The sequence below is a fragment of the Choristoneura fumiferana genome, chromosome 19, assembly GCF_025370935.1.
Source record: "Choristoneura fumiferana chromosome 19, NRCan_CFum_1, whole genome shotgun sequence".
NCBI lineage: Eukaryota > Metazoa > Arthropoda > Insecta > Lepidoptera > Tortricidae > Choristoneura > Choristoneura fumiferana.
In genome coordinates this window covers 2402073-2420842 of record NC_133490.1, presented here as the reverse complement: position 1 = coordinate 2420842, position 18770 = coordinate 2402073, and the positions used below count along the sequence as shown (strand labels likewise).

The 18770-nt window shown below is 41.3% G+C and overlaps 2 protein-coding genes across 2 annotated transcripts; both read right to left on the bottom strand.

Moving 5' to 3' along the window:
* Positions 1 to 378: 378 nt before the first annotated feature.
* LOC141438572 (uncharacterized) lies at positions 379 to 7678 on the bottom strand. The gene is made up of 5 exons (XM_074102443.1): positions 7579 to 7678; positions 7288 to 7384; positions 1862 to 1948; positions 1092 to 1180; positions 379 to 416 (listed from the first exon to the last, which is right to left on the bottom strand). The coding sequence occupies exons 1-5, from the start codon at positions 7616 to 7618 to the stop codon at positions 379 to 381; spliced, it is 351 nt and encodes a 116-aa protein (XP_073958544.1). The 5' UTR covers positions 7619 to 7678.
* On the bottom strand, positions 2187 to 6717 carry LOC141438779 (uncharacterized). The gene is made up of 4 exons (XM_074102737.1): positions 5735 to 6717; positions 5229 to 5323; positions 3732 to 4629; positions 2187 to 3275 (listed from the first exon to the last, which is right to left on the bottom strand). Exons 1-4 carry the CDS (start codon positions 6462 to 6464, stop codon positions 3262 to 3264), a joined length of 1737 nt encoding a protein of 578 aa, XP_073958838.1. The 5' UTR covers positions 6465 to 6717; the 3' UTR covers positions 2187 to 3261.
* Positions 7679 to 18770: the final 11092 nt, after the last annotated feature.

Sequence of the window (18770 nt, the reverse complement as noted above, 5' to 3'; positions counted from 1 at the left end):
GCTGTGGATCATAGTCCATTTAATGCAGCTTTTAAAGATATGGATTTTGTGAAGGAGTCGAGAATCGGATTCCAGTCAACTTTTCTTTTCAAATGCAAAATGTGTGGCAAAAAAGAAGCATTTAATAAATGAAAAACTAGAGTCTAAAATTAATAAAAATGTTGTTCAAGCAGTCGTATGTTCGGTAGTGGCTTTTTCCCAATTAGATGAGCTTTGCGCTCATTTTAGATATGCCATGTATAGCGGAGAAAACATTTTGGGAAAGAGAATTTGTTGCTTGGGGATGTTTTTAAAAGATATCTCTTTGAAGAGCATGTTTGAGGCAGGACTCGAAGAAAAACAAATGGCATNGCATATCTAAATGAGCGCAAAGCTCATCTAATTGGGAAAAGCCACTACCCGAACATACGCGACTGCTGTGAACAACATTTTTATTAATTTTAGACTCTAGTTTTTCATTATTAAATGCTTCTTTTTTGCCACACATTTTGCATTTGAAAAGAAAAGTTGACTGGAATCCGATTCTCGACTCCTTCACAAAATCCATATCTTTAAAGCTGCAATTAAATGGACTATGATCCACAGCCTTCATTTGTTCAAATAAATATTGAACATTGAAAATTCGTCGACCTGTCATTTTACGTACGACTTCCTCATTGCTATCATGATCAAGTTCAATTTGTAATGATGGTGTCGAGGACGGAGTACTCGGACTCAAATTTCTGAAAGGAAAAAAAAAGTTACGTTATATTTATACCATGCAAGGTTAAATCAGAGTATACGGTGAAATAAAAATATTTGATACTGCATTATGAGGCGTACACTACTACAGAAACTTCTAACGCCGGTGACGCTATGCAAAAAATACGTTTCGATTTTCGGTGCCATATTGTGCGCGCGACTACATTTTTAATACAAGCTTTTTGCTGACTGTACTTGCATTTTCATCCAAACTACTTTTTCCGTACCAAATGTGGAAGAAGTGGGTCAAATTCAACTCGCAAGATTTTACCTGCACATACATTTCATAGGTACATACATTGCAACTATTGCAAGGTAAAAGCTTGTAAAAATAATAATAAAACACCAACCTGCTAAAATTTTGAAATTGAGGCGGAGGATCGGTATTGTTATCACTATCAGACTGCTCACTGGCATATGCTCTCCGGTGCCAAGCGTACTGCACATGTAAAAATACATACATAGTGAAATGACGTCAGTCGCCATTAGTCAAAGTAATAACAGAGAACTACCAGAGGTAATACTTCGTTCGTAATACCTTACTTATCGCCCTTAATGAACAATGGGATATTAGTGCTATGACCTGTATAAGTGAAATAACAGAAGTGCGGTGTACATCGTCAAGATAATAAACTGAAATCATCTTTAATAGCCGTGTCAATATAGGTACGAGTAGGTACTAGTCTCAGTGCAGTTGCAGTCAAGAGCGAAAATAAAACTACAAGTGAAAAACGTAAGTAGCTGTGAAATAAGTTTTGGTAAAAAAAAATCTGTTCAAGCTTTTTTTTTTGCTGACTGTACTTTTTGTCGACTTTACTAGCATTGTTACCTATTAAACTACATCATACGAAATTTCAAGTCGATGCCATTAACCGTTGAAGAATTCCGTCCTGCGGAGACGATCCTGGCCGGACTACCAGGATGTCAGCTACAGATTATTGTATTGTCACGCAATTCACATAAGTATAACCAATTTCAAGTCAATTCGACCACTGAAACTGAGTCAAATTCAACTCGCAGGATTTGAGCCTCACATACATACATACGAGTACATAGGTACATACATTGCAAGTTAAATAAAAGATTGTAAACTAGTAAAAATAATAATAAAAACACTAACCTGCTTAAATTTAGAGGTTGAGGTGGAGGATCGGTATTGTTATCACTATCAGACTGCTCACTGGCATGCTCTCCGGTGCCAAGCGTACTGCACATGTGAAAAATACATACATGGTGAAATGACGTCAGTCGCCATTAGTCAAAGTAATAACAGAGACTACCAGAGGTAATACTTCGTTCGTAATACCTTACTTACCGCCCTAATACACAATGTGCTATTACAGTGCTATGACCTGTATAAGTGAAATAACAAGTTTGTGTGGTGGTACCTATAGGGGTAGGCCTATATATAAGTAGTTAGCGAGTCGGAATGAAAACTTGGTTGCTTGAGTTACGGATATTTAATTGCGATAAGAGTACAGCGGTTAGTAAATTAATTGAAGATAGAGAAACGGATTATTGGCGTTAATTGAAAGCGAGCGAGTGAGTACGAGAGTTGAGCGTTGCGAGCAAGCAGTAAGGGAAGCGTGCGTTCCGCGCGGGCGAGGTCTCGGCAACTGGCGGCGTGCGGCGTGAGCGCCGGCAGCTCTCCGCCCCTCCTTTGCTCCCCCCGCAGGCCATAGTGCGGGGCGAAGCTTGGCAGTTCTGTGCGGACGCATAGTGCTGTACCACACCACCCCCTGGGAGAATCAGCGTTCTGGTGAAAAACAAACGGGAAATTTTACTTGTCGGCCAGACCGTGTGGTTTTGACCGGACGAGGAGCAGAAACTGGAGTTAGGAGTGGAGCTGGAGCTGGGGCAGGAGGTGCAGGTGTAGGTAAACGGACAGGAACATTTCTATTAGTCTGAGGAGAAAAAGGGTAAGTTGGAACTGTGTCATTCTGAGAGTAGGAAGGTTTGACACGATCAATTGAGACGGTCACTGGTCCTCTGGATAATTCAACAGTGACGGTCTTGTCTGTTCTACTGAGAACACGATGTGGGCCAGTGTATGGCGGTTGCAATGCACCTCTGAGTGCATCTTTGCGCAGATAAATATGGGTGCAAGTTTTTAAATCTTTGTGTACAAAAACTGACTTCGTACAATGACTAGATGCAGGCACTGGTTTTACTTTAGAAATATGCTCTCTCAGTTGGCTCACAAATTCTGCTGGCTGCAGCGTGTTAGAGTTAGTGGTTTGAAAGAACTCACCAGGTATTCGCAAGGGCTCACCATACACCATCTCTGCAGCCGAGCATTTCAGATCGTCCTTCCAGGCGCTGCGTAGACCGAGCAGCACCACTGGTAGCACGTCCGTCCAGCGCGTGTCGTTGTGGGCCATGATAGCTCCTTTCAACCAGCGATGAAGGCGCTCGACCATACCATTAGCTGCTGGGTGGTATGCTGTAGTGTGTCTCAGCTGGATGCCGCAGAGGTCTGTCAAGGCCTTGAAGAGTTGTGAAGTGAACTGACTTCCCTGGTCAGTGGTAATAGTCTGTGGACAACCAAAGCGTGAGATCCATGTTTCCAATAAAGCATTAGCTACAGTTTCGGCTGAGATGTCTTTAAGTGGTTTTTACTTCTGGCCAACGGGTAAATCTATCTACTGCTGTGAAACAATATTTGTATTCAGATGATGGAGGCAGCGGGCCTATTAGGTCAATGTGTACATGACTAAATCTTTCTCCTGGCATTTTGAACCTTTCCAATGGAGAAGAAGTATGCCGCTGCACTTTGGCGCGTTGGCACTGGTCACACATTTGTGTCCAAAGACGACAATCTTTCCGTACAGAGGGCCATACAAATCGATCAGTGACCAGCTTAGTTGTTGATTTTGTTCCTGGGTGACACAGGCCATGCACTGCATTGAAAATCCTTCTTCGATGCTCTTGAACGACAAAAGGACGAGGTTTCGCCTGAGATGTGTCACAATATAAGTAAACATTGGTACCTGGCACGGGTATTTTCTCCAACCGTAAAGATGTAGATGGGGTAGCAATGAGTTCTCGCAGCTCAGCGTCTCTCTGTTGAGCTTCTGCGATGGCGTCGAAGTCAGGTGGCACGGAGATGGCCTCGATGCGCGAGAGTGTGTCCGCAGTGATGTTATCTTTTCCTGAGATATGTCGCAGGTCAGTCGTGAACTGCGAAATAAAATCTAAATAGTTAAATTGCCTCGGGGAACACTTTCTGTCTTTTTGTTGGAATGCGAACGTTATTGGCTTGTGGTCTGTATAAATCACAAAATGTCTTCCTTCGACCATGTACCTAAAGTGTTTCACACTCTCATATATCGCGAGTAACTCCCGATCGTAAGCACTGTATTGCTGCTGTGTTCGTGACATTTTCTTGGAGAAGAAAGCTAAAGGTTGCCATTTATCATGTACTAGTTGTTGTAGAACTGCGCCCAAAGCTGTACTTGACGCATCAGTTACAAGAGCCAGCGGTGCATCTGCCTCTGGATGAGCTAATAATGTAGCTTTAGCTAGACTGGACTTACAGTTTTGAAAAGCAACCAGCTGGTCTGGGTTCCAAGTTAGTTCAGTTGAACTTTTAATTTTCGGACCTGCCAGCATATTGTTGAGAGGAGCTTGGTTGTCAGCAGCATGAGGGACAAATCTTCGGTAGAAATTAAGCATCCCAAGAAATCGACGGAGACCACCAACAGTCTTGGGTGCAGGGAAATCTAATAATGTCTGTACCTTGTCATCCATAGGTCGTGTACCTTCTGCTGAGATGATGAAGCCGAGGAAATTGACTTCCTGTTGTCCAAATGAGCACTTTGATTCGTTGATGAGGATCCCGTAGTCTTGGAATCTGCTGAAGACTTGTTGCAGGTGTTCCAGGTGCTCCTGATGGTCATGAGAGAAAATAAGAACATCGTCAATGTAAGAAAATACAAAATCCAGACCTCTTAGCACCTCATCCAAAAATCTTTGGAAAGTCTGTGCAGCATTCCTTAGTCCAAATGACATGAAGGGGAATTCAAACATGCCAAATGGTGTTGTAATTGCTGTCTTGCAAACATCATCCTCAAACACGGGAATTTGATGGTAGGCTTTAACTAAATCAATTTTTGAAAATATTTTGCAACCAGCCAAGCGATGTGAATAATCTTCTATGTGACGGACGGGATACCTATCAGGGATTGTGCGCGCGTTGAGCGCTCGGTAATCCCCACATGGTCGCCAGCCATTCCCTTTCTTCGGGACAAGATGAAGGGCAGAAGCCCAAGGAGAATCAGATCGACGCGCGACACCCTCATGTAGCATTTCTTCGAACTGTTGTTTGGCAATTTTTAGTCGGTCTGGTGCTAATCTTCTTGGCCTACAGAAAGCAGGTGGGCCAGGAGTCGTTCTGATATAGTGAACAGTGGAATGTTTGACTTCCTGTGGCACACCAGATGGCTTCAGCAAACTGGGGTATTGTTTTAATAAATTGTGGTACTCACTATGGCCGGAGATAGCTTTGATGCTTGCCTGTTCACACTGCTGGAGCATACCCGCAGATGACACTGAGGTGAGGCTGTCGACAAGCTTTTTCTGTCTGCAATCAATAAGGAGTCCATAATGAGCGAGGAAATCTGCACCGATTATAGGTTTGTCCACATCTGCGACAACAAAATTCCAGGTGAAATTCCTTCTTAATCCCAGGTCCAGTTGCTGCTTAAGAAGTCCGTAGGTATGTATTACAGATCCATTTGCTGCTGTTAATGTGTAAGTATCAGGTGCTTTTATATTAAATTTGAATTTACGAGGTAGCACGCATAGGTCGGAACCAGTGTCTATGAGATATTGTATTTTACTAGCTTTGTCAGTTATAAATAAGCGACTTGTATTAGCGCGACAGCCAGTAGTCGCTTCTATGGACTGCCGCGTTAGTTTTCCGCCTTATAGTTGCAAGGCGGCACGCATTTCTTAGCTTTATCATCATAATTACTGTGGTACCAGCACATACCTGGTTTCCGGGCCTGGCTCCGACCGCGTGACTTCGACCGGTTGCGTGACTTCGACCTGTTGTTCCAACGGGAGCGTCGCTCGTTACCTGCTGTTAATTGCGCGATCTGCAGAGATAATTCTTCGATTTTCCTGTACAAACCGGAACTGGTGTCTGCAGCGCTCGCTACCTGAGGTGGAGCGGGAGCCACGTCCATTATCTGGTCCGCCAAAGTCGCTAAATCTTCAAGGGTCGCTGACTTCTGGGAAGCGATTATTGCCTGGACGTGCGTCGGCAAACGGCTTGACCACATGGTTTTCAAAAAATCTTCGCTGACACTGTCTTTAGCCAAACCTTTAAGATGACGATAAAATTGCGATGGTCTGCGGTCTCCCAATTCTTCGTGTGTCAAAAGCTGCCGTTGCCTATTTTCGTTTGATATTGAAAGTCTGCTGATCAACTCATTTTTCAATTTGTCGTATTTTTGTAATGGCGGCGGGTTCGTCAATATGTCGCGTACTTCGCGCGCCGTTTTATGGTCCAGTTCGCGGATGACTTGAAAATATTTTGTGGAATCGCATTTGATGCCTCCGATGGCGAATTGGGCTTCGACTTGCGCGAACCAAACCTCCGCGTCTTCGGGCCAAAACGGTGGCAAACGTACCGCCACGCGGTCGACCGCCATGCCGCTTCCGGTGCCGCCGGCGGCGGCGTCTTTAAGGCCATGTGTCGCCTCCTCTTGCTCGGTCATCTTGCCGCGGCGCGTTTGATATTACTTTACTAATGATAAGCTGTTTGATTTTTAAAAGCACCGTCGCGGGTCACCAGTTATAGGGGTAGGCCCTATATATAAGTAGTTAGCGAGTCGGAATGAAAACTTGGTTGCTTGAGTTACGGATATTTAATTGCGATAAGAGTACAGCGGTTAGTAAATTAATTGAAGATAGAGAAACGGATTATTGGCGTTAATTGAAAGCGAGCGAGTGAGTACGAGAGTTGAGCGTTGCGAGAAGCAGTAAGGGAAGCGTGCGTTCCGCGCGGGCGAGGTCTCGGCAACTGGCGGCGTGCGGCGTGAGCGCCGGCAGCTCTCCGCCCTCCTTTGCTCCCCCGCAGGCCATAGTGCGGGGCGAAGCTTGGCAGTTCTGTGCGGACGCATAGTGCTGTACCACATACCTACGTCGTACAAAAATAATAAATAAAGGTACGAGTACGAAAATTCATTTTAAATACAAGCTTTTTTGCTGACTGTACTTTTTGTCGACTTTACTAGCATTGTTACCCAAACTACATTTATTTGTACCTATACCAAAAACAAGTCGATAACATTGTAACAGTTGAAGAGTTCCGTCTTCGGAGACGATTCTGGCCGGACTACCAGGATGTCAGCTACCAGATTATTGTATTGTCACGCAATTTACATAATTATGCAAAATTTCAAGTCAATCCGACTGCTAGAAGTTGGTCGAATGCAAGATTTGATTACAGACAAATATCGGGACAGGTGAAACTAAATAAAAGCTTGTAATAGAGGACAAGGAAGAAAATCTTACGCTACTGTCCTAGTTATAACTTACCTATTAGGATTAATGTTTTCTTTTTTATGACGAGCCGGTCCTTTTTTTTTCCTACGAGCCGATAACCATAATCTTGTCTTCGATGATCTTTTCACTTCTGGAAACAAGAACATTAATAATTATTTTTTATGGGAGCGCCATAGTTCGCATAGGTACTCTTTTCTTTTCTAGTAAAAACCATAATTATTTTTTGTCCAAATCATCGTTTGTCAGTATGCGAGCCGATATATGGACCCATTTTTTATAAGTACTTGGTAAAATTGACTAAAATGCATCTAGGTAGGTACTTACCCTGTTTATCCATTTTTGTAACATAAAATGCAAAGTCCATATAAGAAAGCCAAGGTCGTCGAACAGTATGTGCACACACACCACCAGTATCACCAAGAAATATCAATCCGTTATCAGTCCAAGTCGTAAGTAGTTAGATCGCGTTTATGATACGAAGAGAATTCACCAAAATAATATTACGTAACTCTCGCGCACAGCTGACGAGTCACTACTAACGAGCGACGCACGCACACGCAGGGCCAGCGTAAACCAAGGACAAAGGGCGGCGCGTACCGCCCTCCCCCGTACCGTTCCGCGCTAGAGTGATTCGCTGCAGATTCGCATAAAAAATGTATAGTTTTTTTACTGATTTTCGTAGTTTCGTTCTCATTTGAAACCACAAAATCATTTCGGAAAAATGCTTTTTCTTATGAAACTACATAGTTTAGTCGATGCCGGAAATAGGTTTTGACTTCAATCTGAACTATATTTTGGCCGTAGTATTTAACCGAACTGCACAGGGTTTTTGGCTCTTAAAATGCAAAACTTGTACTCGTTCTATTTTCTTTGTAATACCATTTCAAGAGTCATAAACTAATTTCAGGCCTAGATATGCTTATCTCATTGTATTTACAAAAATCATGATGATGCTACTTGTTATTTTAAAAATAGGACGTAACTACGATTTGTATGGAGAATCAAGCTTGCTGCGGACTCTTAAACGGAGAGAATCTGAATCTTGTGCATGAGACTGTTTTTCTGGTCTTACGTTGGGTCGTAATTTACAATGGAGCCCGCATATTTCTGGTCTTGCTGGTAGATTGAGCTCTGCCGCCTATGCTGTACGAAGAATCAGGCAATTTACCAACGTAGAAACTGCCCGGCTAGTTTATTTCAGTTATTTTCACAGCATAATGTCCTACGGTATGCTGATTTGTGGCAAGGCAGCCGACATAGAAACTATCTTCATTTTACAGAAGAGGGCAGTCCGGTCGATCTACAACCTTGGCTCCCGAGATTCACTTAGAGAACGCTTTAAGGAGATAAACATCCTCACAGTAGCTTCACAGTACGTACATGATGTGATATTGTATACACACATGAATATCGAGTCCTTCAAGAAAGTGTCAGACGTACATGATATCAATACTCGTAATAAGCACAAGCTTGCAGTTCCTAAATTCCGTCTACGGAAAGTAAGCAAATCTTTTGTGGGAAACTGCGTGAGATTTTACAATAAAGTTCCTGTAGAAGCATGGAAATTGCCACACAACTCTTTTAAAGAATACATAAAGAGTGCACTCCTGAAGAAAGCTTACTATAAAGTTGAGGAGTACTTATGTGATGATGCGAACATGGCCAAAACTGAAAGCCGATGAAAAATTGGGATGTTGAATGTGTGATGTGATGTACTCGTGTTTGTGTGTGTGTGTGTGTGTGTGTTTATGTCGGTGTATTTGTATTGTATAGTGTTGTGAAGTGTGACTTGGCAGTGTCCCGGCGCATTTCGTGTCTAGTTTCTGGTTCTGTTGCCGTTGTCCGCGTTGCAGAATTTAATTTATAATATTTATTAGTTTGACATTTGGAGGCCTTGTGCATCTCCATTTCTTTATTTTAATGGTTATTGTTAGTTTTTGACCTTGGAGGCTTTTTACACCTCTGAAGATTGTATAATTTGGTTAATTTAATTAGTTTACTTTGACATTTAGAGACTATATACATCTCTGAATTATTAGATTAGGAATTTTATTATTAACATAGGGACTTCATACATCCCTTGCTGTATAATAATTTTATTATTACTCAGGGACTTTATACATCCCTTTGTTATGTTAAGGCTGTATATTGTTAAGCTTATGGATTTTAAACTTTTATATTTTTAGTTTAAATTCTAGTCACAGGCTCGCGACGTCGAAGTACCAAGACGATCCATAGAGCTTATGGGACTTTTAATTGTATAATATAGTTTTTAAGTATTTTATTTGTAATTATATTTTAATGAAAAAGTGACTTTCTGGCCAAGTTTCTTGCGGCGCATTCATCTTGGCAATGATGGTCTTTCCGAAAGCGCTGGTAGTTTAAAAAAATGACGTGTAAAAGTGCCCATTGCGGCCTATTTACTGAATAAATCATTTGAATTTTGAATTGCTACCACCATCTTGCTCGCTAATCCTGTCGTGAAGCAGCAGTGCTTGCACTGTTGTGTTTCGGCGTGGAGAGTAAGACAGCCGTGAAACTACTGGCACTGAGGTATCCATCTTAGGCTCTAGGTTGGCAACGCAACTGCAATCCCCCTGGTGTTGCAGGTGTCTATGGGCGGTGGTGATCTTTTACCATCAGGAGCCCCTCTTGCTCGTTTGCCATCCAATCGAATAAAAAAAAATGAGTTAAATATTCGTTGCCGGCCCTTTGAGGATCGGCTCATTTTTTTAAGATCCCTAAAGGCCTTATAACACTAACGATTTACGGGTGAGTTGAAAGCGAGGCGAGCGGGCAGCGTGTTCGCTGCGAGCGCGCAACGATGTCGCTGCGACGCTGCCAGCGCGCAGCGAGTTATTACCTATACTGTAGACTCTCGTACAATAATAATAAGGTGTCTTTGGCGCTATACGCAGCTAACTCGCTACCGCTTTCGCTCGTGCGGAACAACTTAGGGATCGGGTACGGAACCCTGAAAAAGGACACTAATAGAAAGGGAGAACAAATATTCGATACACAAGGTTTTAACCCCCTACGCAAAAAGAGGGGTGTTATAAGTTTGACCGCTATGTGTGTATGTCTGTGGCACCGTAGCTCTTTAACGGGTGGACAGATTTGAATGCGGTTTTTTTATTTGAAAGCAGGTTTTCTTTCTTAGACATGTTTCATCAAAATCGGTTTTTGAGATATTGAACTTTGAAGTGACAAAGTTGGGGGTTTTCCAACTTTTTGCGGGTTAGGTAACATTGAAAAGGAAAAACTTTTCTAAGAATTGAACAGTAGAAATTCAAGCCGCAACGATGTGACCCAACGGACCCAATAACATCATTCTACACTGCATCTATTTGAGAAAACATCCACTTTATAACTGAATCTCTGTAATTGAATGCTGTTCAGTGAGTTTTATTTTGGCGCAAAAACGGAAAGCTGATTCTGCGAATTAGCGCTTTTGCTTTATTTATCCGTCTGTCCGTATAGATTTTTTAGGCCTCGCTCTGTTTTGAGGCCGATGCTCTTATGACTACTTTATTAACACGTTTTTATTAGCTTCACTTGTATCTAATAGGTATCTAGAATTCGAGACGACCGTTGAAAAGTTTTTTTTTTATTTATTCGACTGGATGGCAAACGAGCAAGTGGGTCTCCTGATGGTAAGAGATCACCACCGCCCATAAACATCTGCAGCACCAGGGGTATTGCAGATGCGTTGCCAACCTAGAGGCCTAAGATGGGATACCTCAAGTGCCAGTAATTGCACCGGATAATATAAATATAGCAGAGTTACGCCCCTATGTTTATTATTCATATTATATATTATTTTTTTGTGATTTTCAACGGGCATTTGTTAACATCGGACATCTTCCGACTAAATGATAATGATGATGGATGATGTTTTATGTACGGTCTATTCTAGCCTCTTGAGTCCTGGGGTATTTTATAAAGGACCAATTAACACTAAGAGTAACGGCCGAATGTACTTATAAAGTACAAATCGTTCATTGAATAAATAATTCTAAGAATTTCGAAATAAGTAATATCCAAAATAGCAAAGCAGGTCAACCACGTCTAGGTCTTAAGCACTAAGTTTATTAAAAAATGTCAGGACTCAGGAGGTTAGACCAAGCCTTCACCTTCACCTAGCATTATTCCATCCAGACATAAGAGCTAACTTTTCCAAGGCAAATTTACAGCACAAGAGTTGCAGGCAACGTACATACACATTGCTAATTGTAGCACAGAATAAGTAATCAAGTAGTTTTAGCTAAGGGGTAGGCCTTTATTCAAGAATGGACGTCTCCGGCTGATGATGATGACGATGACTTTAACTAAACCAGTAATACCGTTAATAGCGATATATTACAACAGTTTACTCGTACAAAAGCCGTCAAACAATGAGCTAAACACAATAAAAAACAACGCAACTGTATTGTTTTAGTTTTACATAACCACAAAGCGTTACACTAAATGGTTACGTTAGTTGTGCGCTTTTAGCTAAGTAACTACATGTGTTAGAGCCTCACTGTAACCACTTGCTGCAGTACGAATGGGCCGGCTCGACCGGGCTAGTACCACACTCCCACAGACCCACAGAATACCGGCGTGAAATAGTAGTTTTGCTATTATGTTTCGTACGGTGGAGCGGGAGATCCGGAGGCCCAACTCCCCTCCCCCTTTCCCTCCTCTATCCCCCTCCCCTTTAGGTCGGCAACGCACTCGCAGTTCTAATAATGCTGTAGGTGTCCATGTTTGGCGGTGATCGCTTACCATCAGGTGACCCGTATGCTCGTTTGCCAGCTATTTGATAAAAAAGTAAGCATTTTTTTCATCACTCTTGCTCGTAAACAGTGCCCTAACACGCAGGCTAAATTGTATGCAACTTCTTCTTTCTGCGTCTCTTCTCAATAGGGTCGGCCCTCCTCGTTCTCATGCGCCAGGTCCGTCGATCCTGGGTTGTCTTTTCGTTCAACTGGGCCTGTTTCAAATCCTTTGATCTGGTGGACCACACCATGTATCAAGTGGGAGACTTTGCCTCTCTTGTTGTCCGGTAGTGCGAGAGCTTTCTTCACGACATGCGAGATTCCTTAACCTTGTCTGCGATGGGTGCGACCTTGTAACTTCCTCTGATATGTTCGTTACGCACTTTATCGAGACTCGTTACACCTGTCACCCATCTCAACATCTTCATATTCTTCATCTCATTGACATGGAGTGTTGGTTTATGCCCTTTATTGATCACCCAGCATCCAGCGCCGTACACACGCTGGTCTCACAGCTGTTTTGTAGACCTTGCCTTTGGTCTTTATCGGTATAGGATGGACACAGAGCACACCCGTGAGCGCTCTCCACCTCTGCCAAGCTACATTTACCCTATGCAATTCTCCCTCCTAAATGATATGCAACGCTCTAAATAAAAATAATTCTCGCATTAAACTCAAGGGCTGTAATAGAGGTACATTGCGTTTAAGGGCAATAAAGAAGGATTACGGACGAGAGTTTAGAACACAATGTTTAGACTAACGCGGTCATTATTAATTTTATGATTTACTTAAATTCGGGTTCGAGTCGTCTCGTGTCGTGATCATGGCGCACGCAACTGTGCCGAAATATCGAGCTTCTCTAAAATCAAGGTACGCGAAACAAAACCCGAATTTAAATCATAAAATGATAATTTAGAAGCTCGAAGTTAAAGACTGGGGGCTTGAATGAGTCTATGTTCGTAATTCCAGTGCCTTCTGTGCGAGAGAGAATGTTATTTACCATATTTTTGAGTACAGAGAAGGGAGAAGAGTATTTTTTGTCCTTCAAGTATAAAATGATGATTAAAGGAAAAAAATATTATTTTTCGAAAAATATCAGTGCCGTTAAAAAAAGCCGTGGTGGCCTAGCGGTTTGACCTATCGCCTCTCAAGCAGAGGGTCGTGGGTTCAAACCCGGCTTGCACCTCTGAGTTTTTCGAAATTGATGTGCGGAATTACATTTGAAATTTACCACGAGCTTTGCGGTGTAGGAAAACATCTTGAGGAAACCTGCACAAACCTGCGATGCAATTCAATGGTGCGTGTGGAGTTCCCAATCCGCACTGGGCCCGCGTGGGGACTATCGCCCAAGCCCTCTTGTTCTGAGAGGAGGCCTGCGCCCAGCAGTGGGACGTATATAGGCTGGGATGATGATGATGATGATCAGTGTTGTTTGTTTCTTAATTCGTTGTACGTTTCAAACCTACAACACAACGGTACGTACAGCCAAATAGGTTGAAAAATAATTTCCTATAGTACGTCTGAATTCAACTTTGAATGTTGATAAACAAAGCAAGAAATGTATTATTTTCATTTCGTATGATCTTATGCACAGATCCCTAGGGATATTTTATGCATTCATTCTCCCCCCACTTAGTCCATTGCCATCTACAGCTGCTCCATAAAACGTGTGACGTAGCACCATGAGATCGCTTTGCTCTGTTGGGCAGTTCCCAAGGCACAGTGTTGGGTTGTATGTAATTTATTTTAAAGAAGTACAGTAACGTAATATTATGATATATGTAATGTATGGTATTATATATGTACCTATAATTATTGGTTCTATTTATTTGATCTCATAGGTGTATCTATGATTTTTAAACGTATAGTTAAATAAGCAATGGTATCCCAGTGATTAATTGTAAAACATTTTCAAGTGTGTTTTCATACCAAAATCGTATGACGGAAGACCTCGAAAAAGTAAAGGAAAAAGTTTGAAAATTATTAATGAGCATGAAATAGTATTTTATACAACCGTTGAATAATGAAGGATCTTATTAAGTATGTATCATCCCAGCCTATAAACGTCCCACTGCAGGGCACAGGCCTCCCCTCAGAATGAGAGGGCTTGGGCAGTAGTTCCACGCGGGCCCAGTGCGGATTGGGAACTTCACACACACCATTGAATTGCTTCGCAGGTTTGTGCAGGTTTCCTCACGATGTTTTCCTTCACCGCAAAGCTCGTGGTAAATTTCAAATGTAATTCCGCACATGAATTTCGAAAAACTCAGAGGTGCGAGCCGGGGTTTGAACCCACGATCCTCTGCTTGAGAGGCCATAGGTCAAACCACTCGGCCACCACGGCTTAAGGCATTAAGTATGTACTTACACAATATTTTTTTACGAGTAAAAGTAACAATTTGCCAATATCTAAACATCATAACAACATAACAGCTGGCCAAAGACCGTGCGGAGTGGCGATTACTCCACCGACAAGAGCATAGCTCTTAAATTCAAGAAGAAGAATCTAAGACAGTTAATGTTTCTCGGGGAATTTCTAGCGTGGGCGAAACCGCGAGTTAAAGGTAGTAGTGTATATAATTATTATGCGACCATGTGACAAAACAATGCCATGCAGTCTTTACATTCGCTCCACTCATCTGACATCATTTCGCGGTCGTGATCTGAATAAACGGACTATAACACGTACGTGTCCACTGCATAACACGCAATATATGGATTATCAATGTTTATTATCGTTACATAGAATTTTAGACGGGCAATTTTCGATATAATTCGTCTTTTCAGAAAATTATGCCGTTTCCTTCATTAACGTTGCATGACGTACGCTTACCCCTTTAACTTTGAAATAGTTTTTCTACTCTTGTATTATATCTGTGATTTACTCAATCACGAACAGTGATAGAAGAACATATACGTTATTCCTATCCAATTTATTAAAAGTGTAAACAAACCGATTTCATCAAAATTCTTGTCCACTGGATCGAATCTATAACTAGCTTTTGCCCGCGGCTCCGCCCGCGTGGTATTCGGTTAAAGCGCGCTGTTCCCTCGGAAACTGTGCATTTTTCCGGGATAAAAAGTAGCCTATGTCACTCTCGGGCCCATAAACTATCTCTAGGTATGCCAAAAGTCAAAGACAAAAAAAAAGTATTTTATTTAATAAGTACATAGTCGTAGAAAAAGTATGGTATGTAACGTTGTATAACTATCTGAAAAAAGCTGGTGGCGTCTCTTCTTACGATGTTCGCTACACTCACATCGTAACTCACGCCACTCACCTTTTTTGACCCCTATTATACAACTGTTGCATAAAATACTATTTGAGAAATTATTTTAATTATTAAACCAATAAAACTATGCTATGGTAAGAATACTGTAAAAAAAAAACATACTACAGGAAACTTACAAGGTTGAAGTGAGCATTTAATTTTATTAGGTACGCGTAGCAGCTCTTTTATCTAATTTTTACACAATCGAAGTGAAAGGCGGCAGTGTTATATACAATTCGTTTATAAAACTCATCTTACCCCAGATAAATAGCTATATCCACTGAAGCCGCAAGTAAGGGTTGTTAGATAAGTCGAGGTTTACGCACTTGTTGTACAAGCTACTATATTTACTCGTACTGACCCGTGTAATTTCATCGTTTCCTTTCTGCAACATTTTCGTTCCGGCATCAAACTCTTAATCAGAGCAAAATAATTACTATTCCAGAAGCTGCCAAACTAGGAGAGGGAATAAATTTAACATTCTCACTTACGAAAGATCCTATGTATCTCTACTAGCTAACAAATTAATAGCCTTATGTTTTCAACATAAGTTTTAGTTTTGTTTGTATTAAAACGTTGATATAAAACCCTTTTAAAGAAATGATTTTCGGAAAGCAGGTGGGTTACTTTGCAGCTTGGGTATAAATACAATGTAGTGCTTGTTTCTTGAAAGTGTTAATTTATTTCAATTTAAAACTGAATTTCAGCACATTGGAGATGATAAAGTTGACTAATTTTAGTGTATTTTACTTAATACATACGCTACTAGGCAGACTTGGCACCCACACTTCAGTCTACTCGTGACCACGGCCACTGTAATGTGGTCGAAACGTCGAGATAAATAATACTCGTGTGTTTTAGCGTGATAAGTTCTGTTTGTGGTATTTTTTTGAGTATAAACCTTTAACCGTGAATCATTAAAAGCCTTAGATCAAAATTATTACCAGGCTTATTTATTCCTTGAATTAACGACCGAACCGGATGACCGGATGGCCAGCCTGACTACGAAGCTAGAGGTCCCGGGTTCGATTCCCGCCGGTGCATCTTTTTGCATGAATAATACGAATGTTTGCTCTCGGGTCTTGGAAGTTTAATATGTATTTAAGTACGTATTTATTTATGTATATAAGTATGTTTATCCGTTGCCTAGTGTCCATAGTAACAAGCTTTGCTTAGTTTGGGACTTGTCCCATGATATTTATTTATTTATTTAAATTACGCTTGCATGTCACTATCTCTTTTTTAAATCAGTTAATACCTCCTTGCGGCAGCAGTCGGGTAAAAATGAAAAATGAAACCAACACAGTCAACCCCTTTATTCAGATTTGTACGGCCGCTAAACCTTACGACTACAACTATACCACCGCTGACCGTGCCATTAAGACTGATATCCACCATATTATTAAGGGGGATTCTTTGCACGGTATTTTTTTGTCACCCCTTAAGAACGAGGGTGGGACTGAGGGCTCGTAAAGTTTCCTAAAGAGTATAAAAATAGACGCGTCCCATATTGCCTATTTGCCTAATGGTGTGTTTTTTTTATTTTTTTACGCTTCATGTGACGGTTGGATGGTTTGATTGGCTGGTTATTTTTTATTATGCCAATTGTTAGAAAGGAGTTTGTTTGTTTGGGTTTGTTTTTAAGAAAGATGGAAAAAAAATATTGGGATACTTATATGAAAAGATTTTTTTCATATGTGAAAAAAAAGAAAAAAAATAATTGATTGGAATGCGCTACACTACAGTATAAGTACGAACCTACCTACTTATTTGACATTTTAAACAATTTTAAATTCGTTTTCGTCTAGATATTTTTCGTTTTGTACTTCTTGCTTTTCTTAATAAATTATTTACTTTTCAACATCATCACCAGCCGGAAGACGTCTACTGGTGAACAAAGACCGCCTTTAGAACGCCACAAGAACTAGATAGCCCACAACTTGCGATATTGTCAATCAGTGGGAGACATGCCAGCGTTTTGTCTTCCGGTTCGTCGCCACTCGAGGACCTTTCTCCCCCATCGATCCGTTCTTCGAGCGATGTGTCCCGCCCTTAGCCACTTCAACTTGCATATTCTAAGCTTAGAGCTGTCGGTGACTTTTTACTTTAGTAACAAAGTACATTCAAAGAAACTGAATCACGTAACAGGGTTGAACCTTTGTGCTACTTATGTCATGTTGATATCTCATTTATCTGGCAAAGGAATCATATCGAAATTAATTATGGAAACCATATCGAAAATACAAACTGAGACATGGATGCACAGGAAAACCAGAAAAAGAGACCAGCGCTGGGAATCGAACCCAGGTCCTCAGCAATCCGTGCTGCGTGCTATAACCCTTACACCACCGCTGGACAGGAGTCTAGACACGAATTTCTCCTGTGCACACATATCTCAGGTTGCTTTTGTCCACTACGCTACTTAACAGCGCAGCACTGGTCACTTACTGGGCACTTAGCAGCTCTGGTCTCTTTTTATGGTTTTTCTGTACATCCATGTCTCAGTTTGTATTTTCGATATGGTTTCACGGGATACCCGTTAAAGCAAGTTGAAATAAAAAATACTAATCATATTTATGAAAAGGTACCACTCTAATACGCGATTCAGTTTCTTCGTCTGTAGTTGCTTTCTTACTACAAAGCAGGGATGTAACGGATTTGGTTTTATCAGAACCGAAAGCGGAACCAGATGTTTTCAATTTAGTTTATCGGAACCAGAAACGGAATCGGAACCGAAAACGGAACCGGAACCAGAATCAGAGCCTGAGTGATAGGTGGACGAGATGTTGTGGGTCTACTAAACCTGAGGGTCTATTGCGTAACGTTTCTCACAATCAAATGATAGTTTTTGCATATAAAAACTGTCATTAGATTGTGATCGCGAGTGTCAGAAACTTTACATAATTAATTAGTTAACCTTCTGTTTGTTTTTGATGTACGCCTCTCATGTCCCACCACTGCGCCGCGCTAAGCATTGACATCCGATATAGCTTCCGTTTCAAAAGTAACGGAACCGGAACCGAAACGGATGTTTAGTATGAAACGGATGTTCCGACTTAACAGAAACGGAACCGGAGCTCCGTAACATCCCTGCTACAAAGTAACGGTAGTTACTTTGTAGCAGGGATGCATCTTTGCATGTAATGTAAAATAACCACCGTATTTGGGAGTGACAGTCGTGATGACATTATTAAGTGACAGCGTATGACACAATCTGAAGATAGAGTGACATCATTCAAACAGTATCAAAAAAGCGTAGAACAAGAACTGTCAACGAATTTGTTTTTCATCGTGTGAATCATAATGTTGACTTGCGTTTTTTGAAACATCTAATTTTAATTAAAGTTTGTTTCTGGTTTTTGGGTATCTTCGTTTTAAGTGCAGCCCTTCGTTTTAAGTACTTTGGGCTCTTCTTTTACCTGAATCCTTAGCAACTGAGTTGAATAGTGAGAAAAAGTGTACCGATTTTTTATCAGTTTTGTGA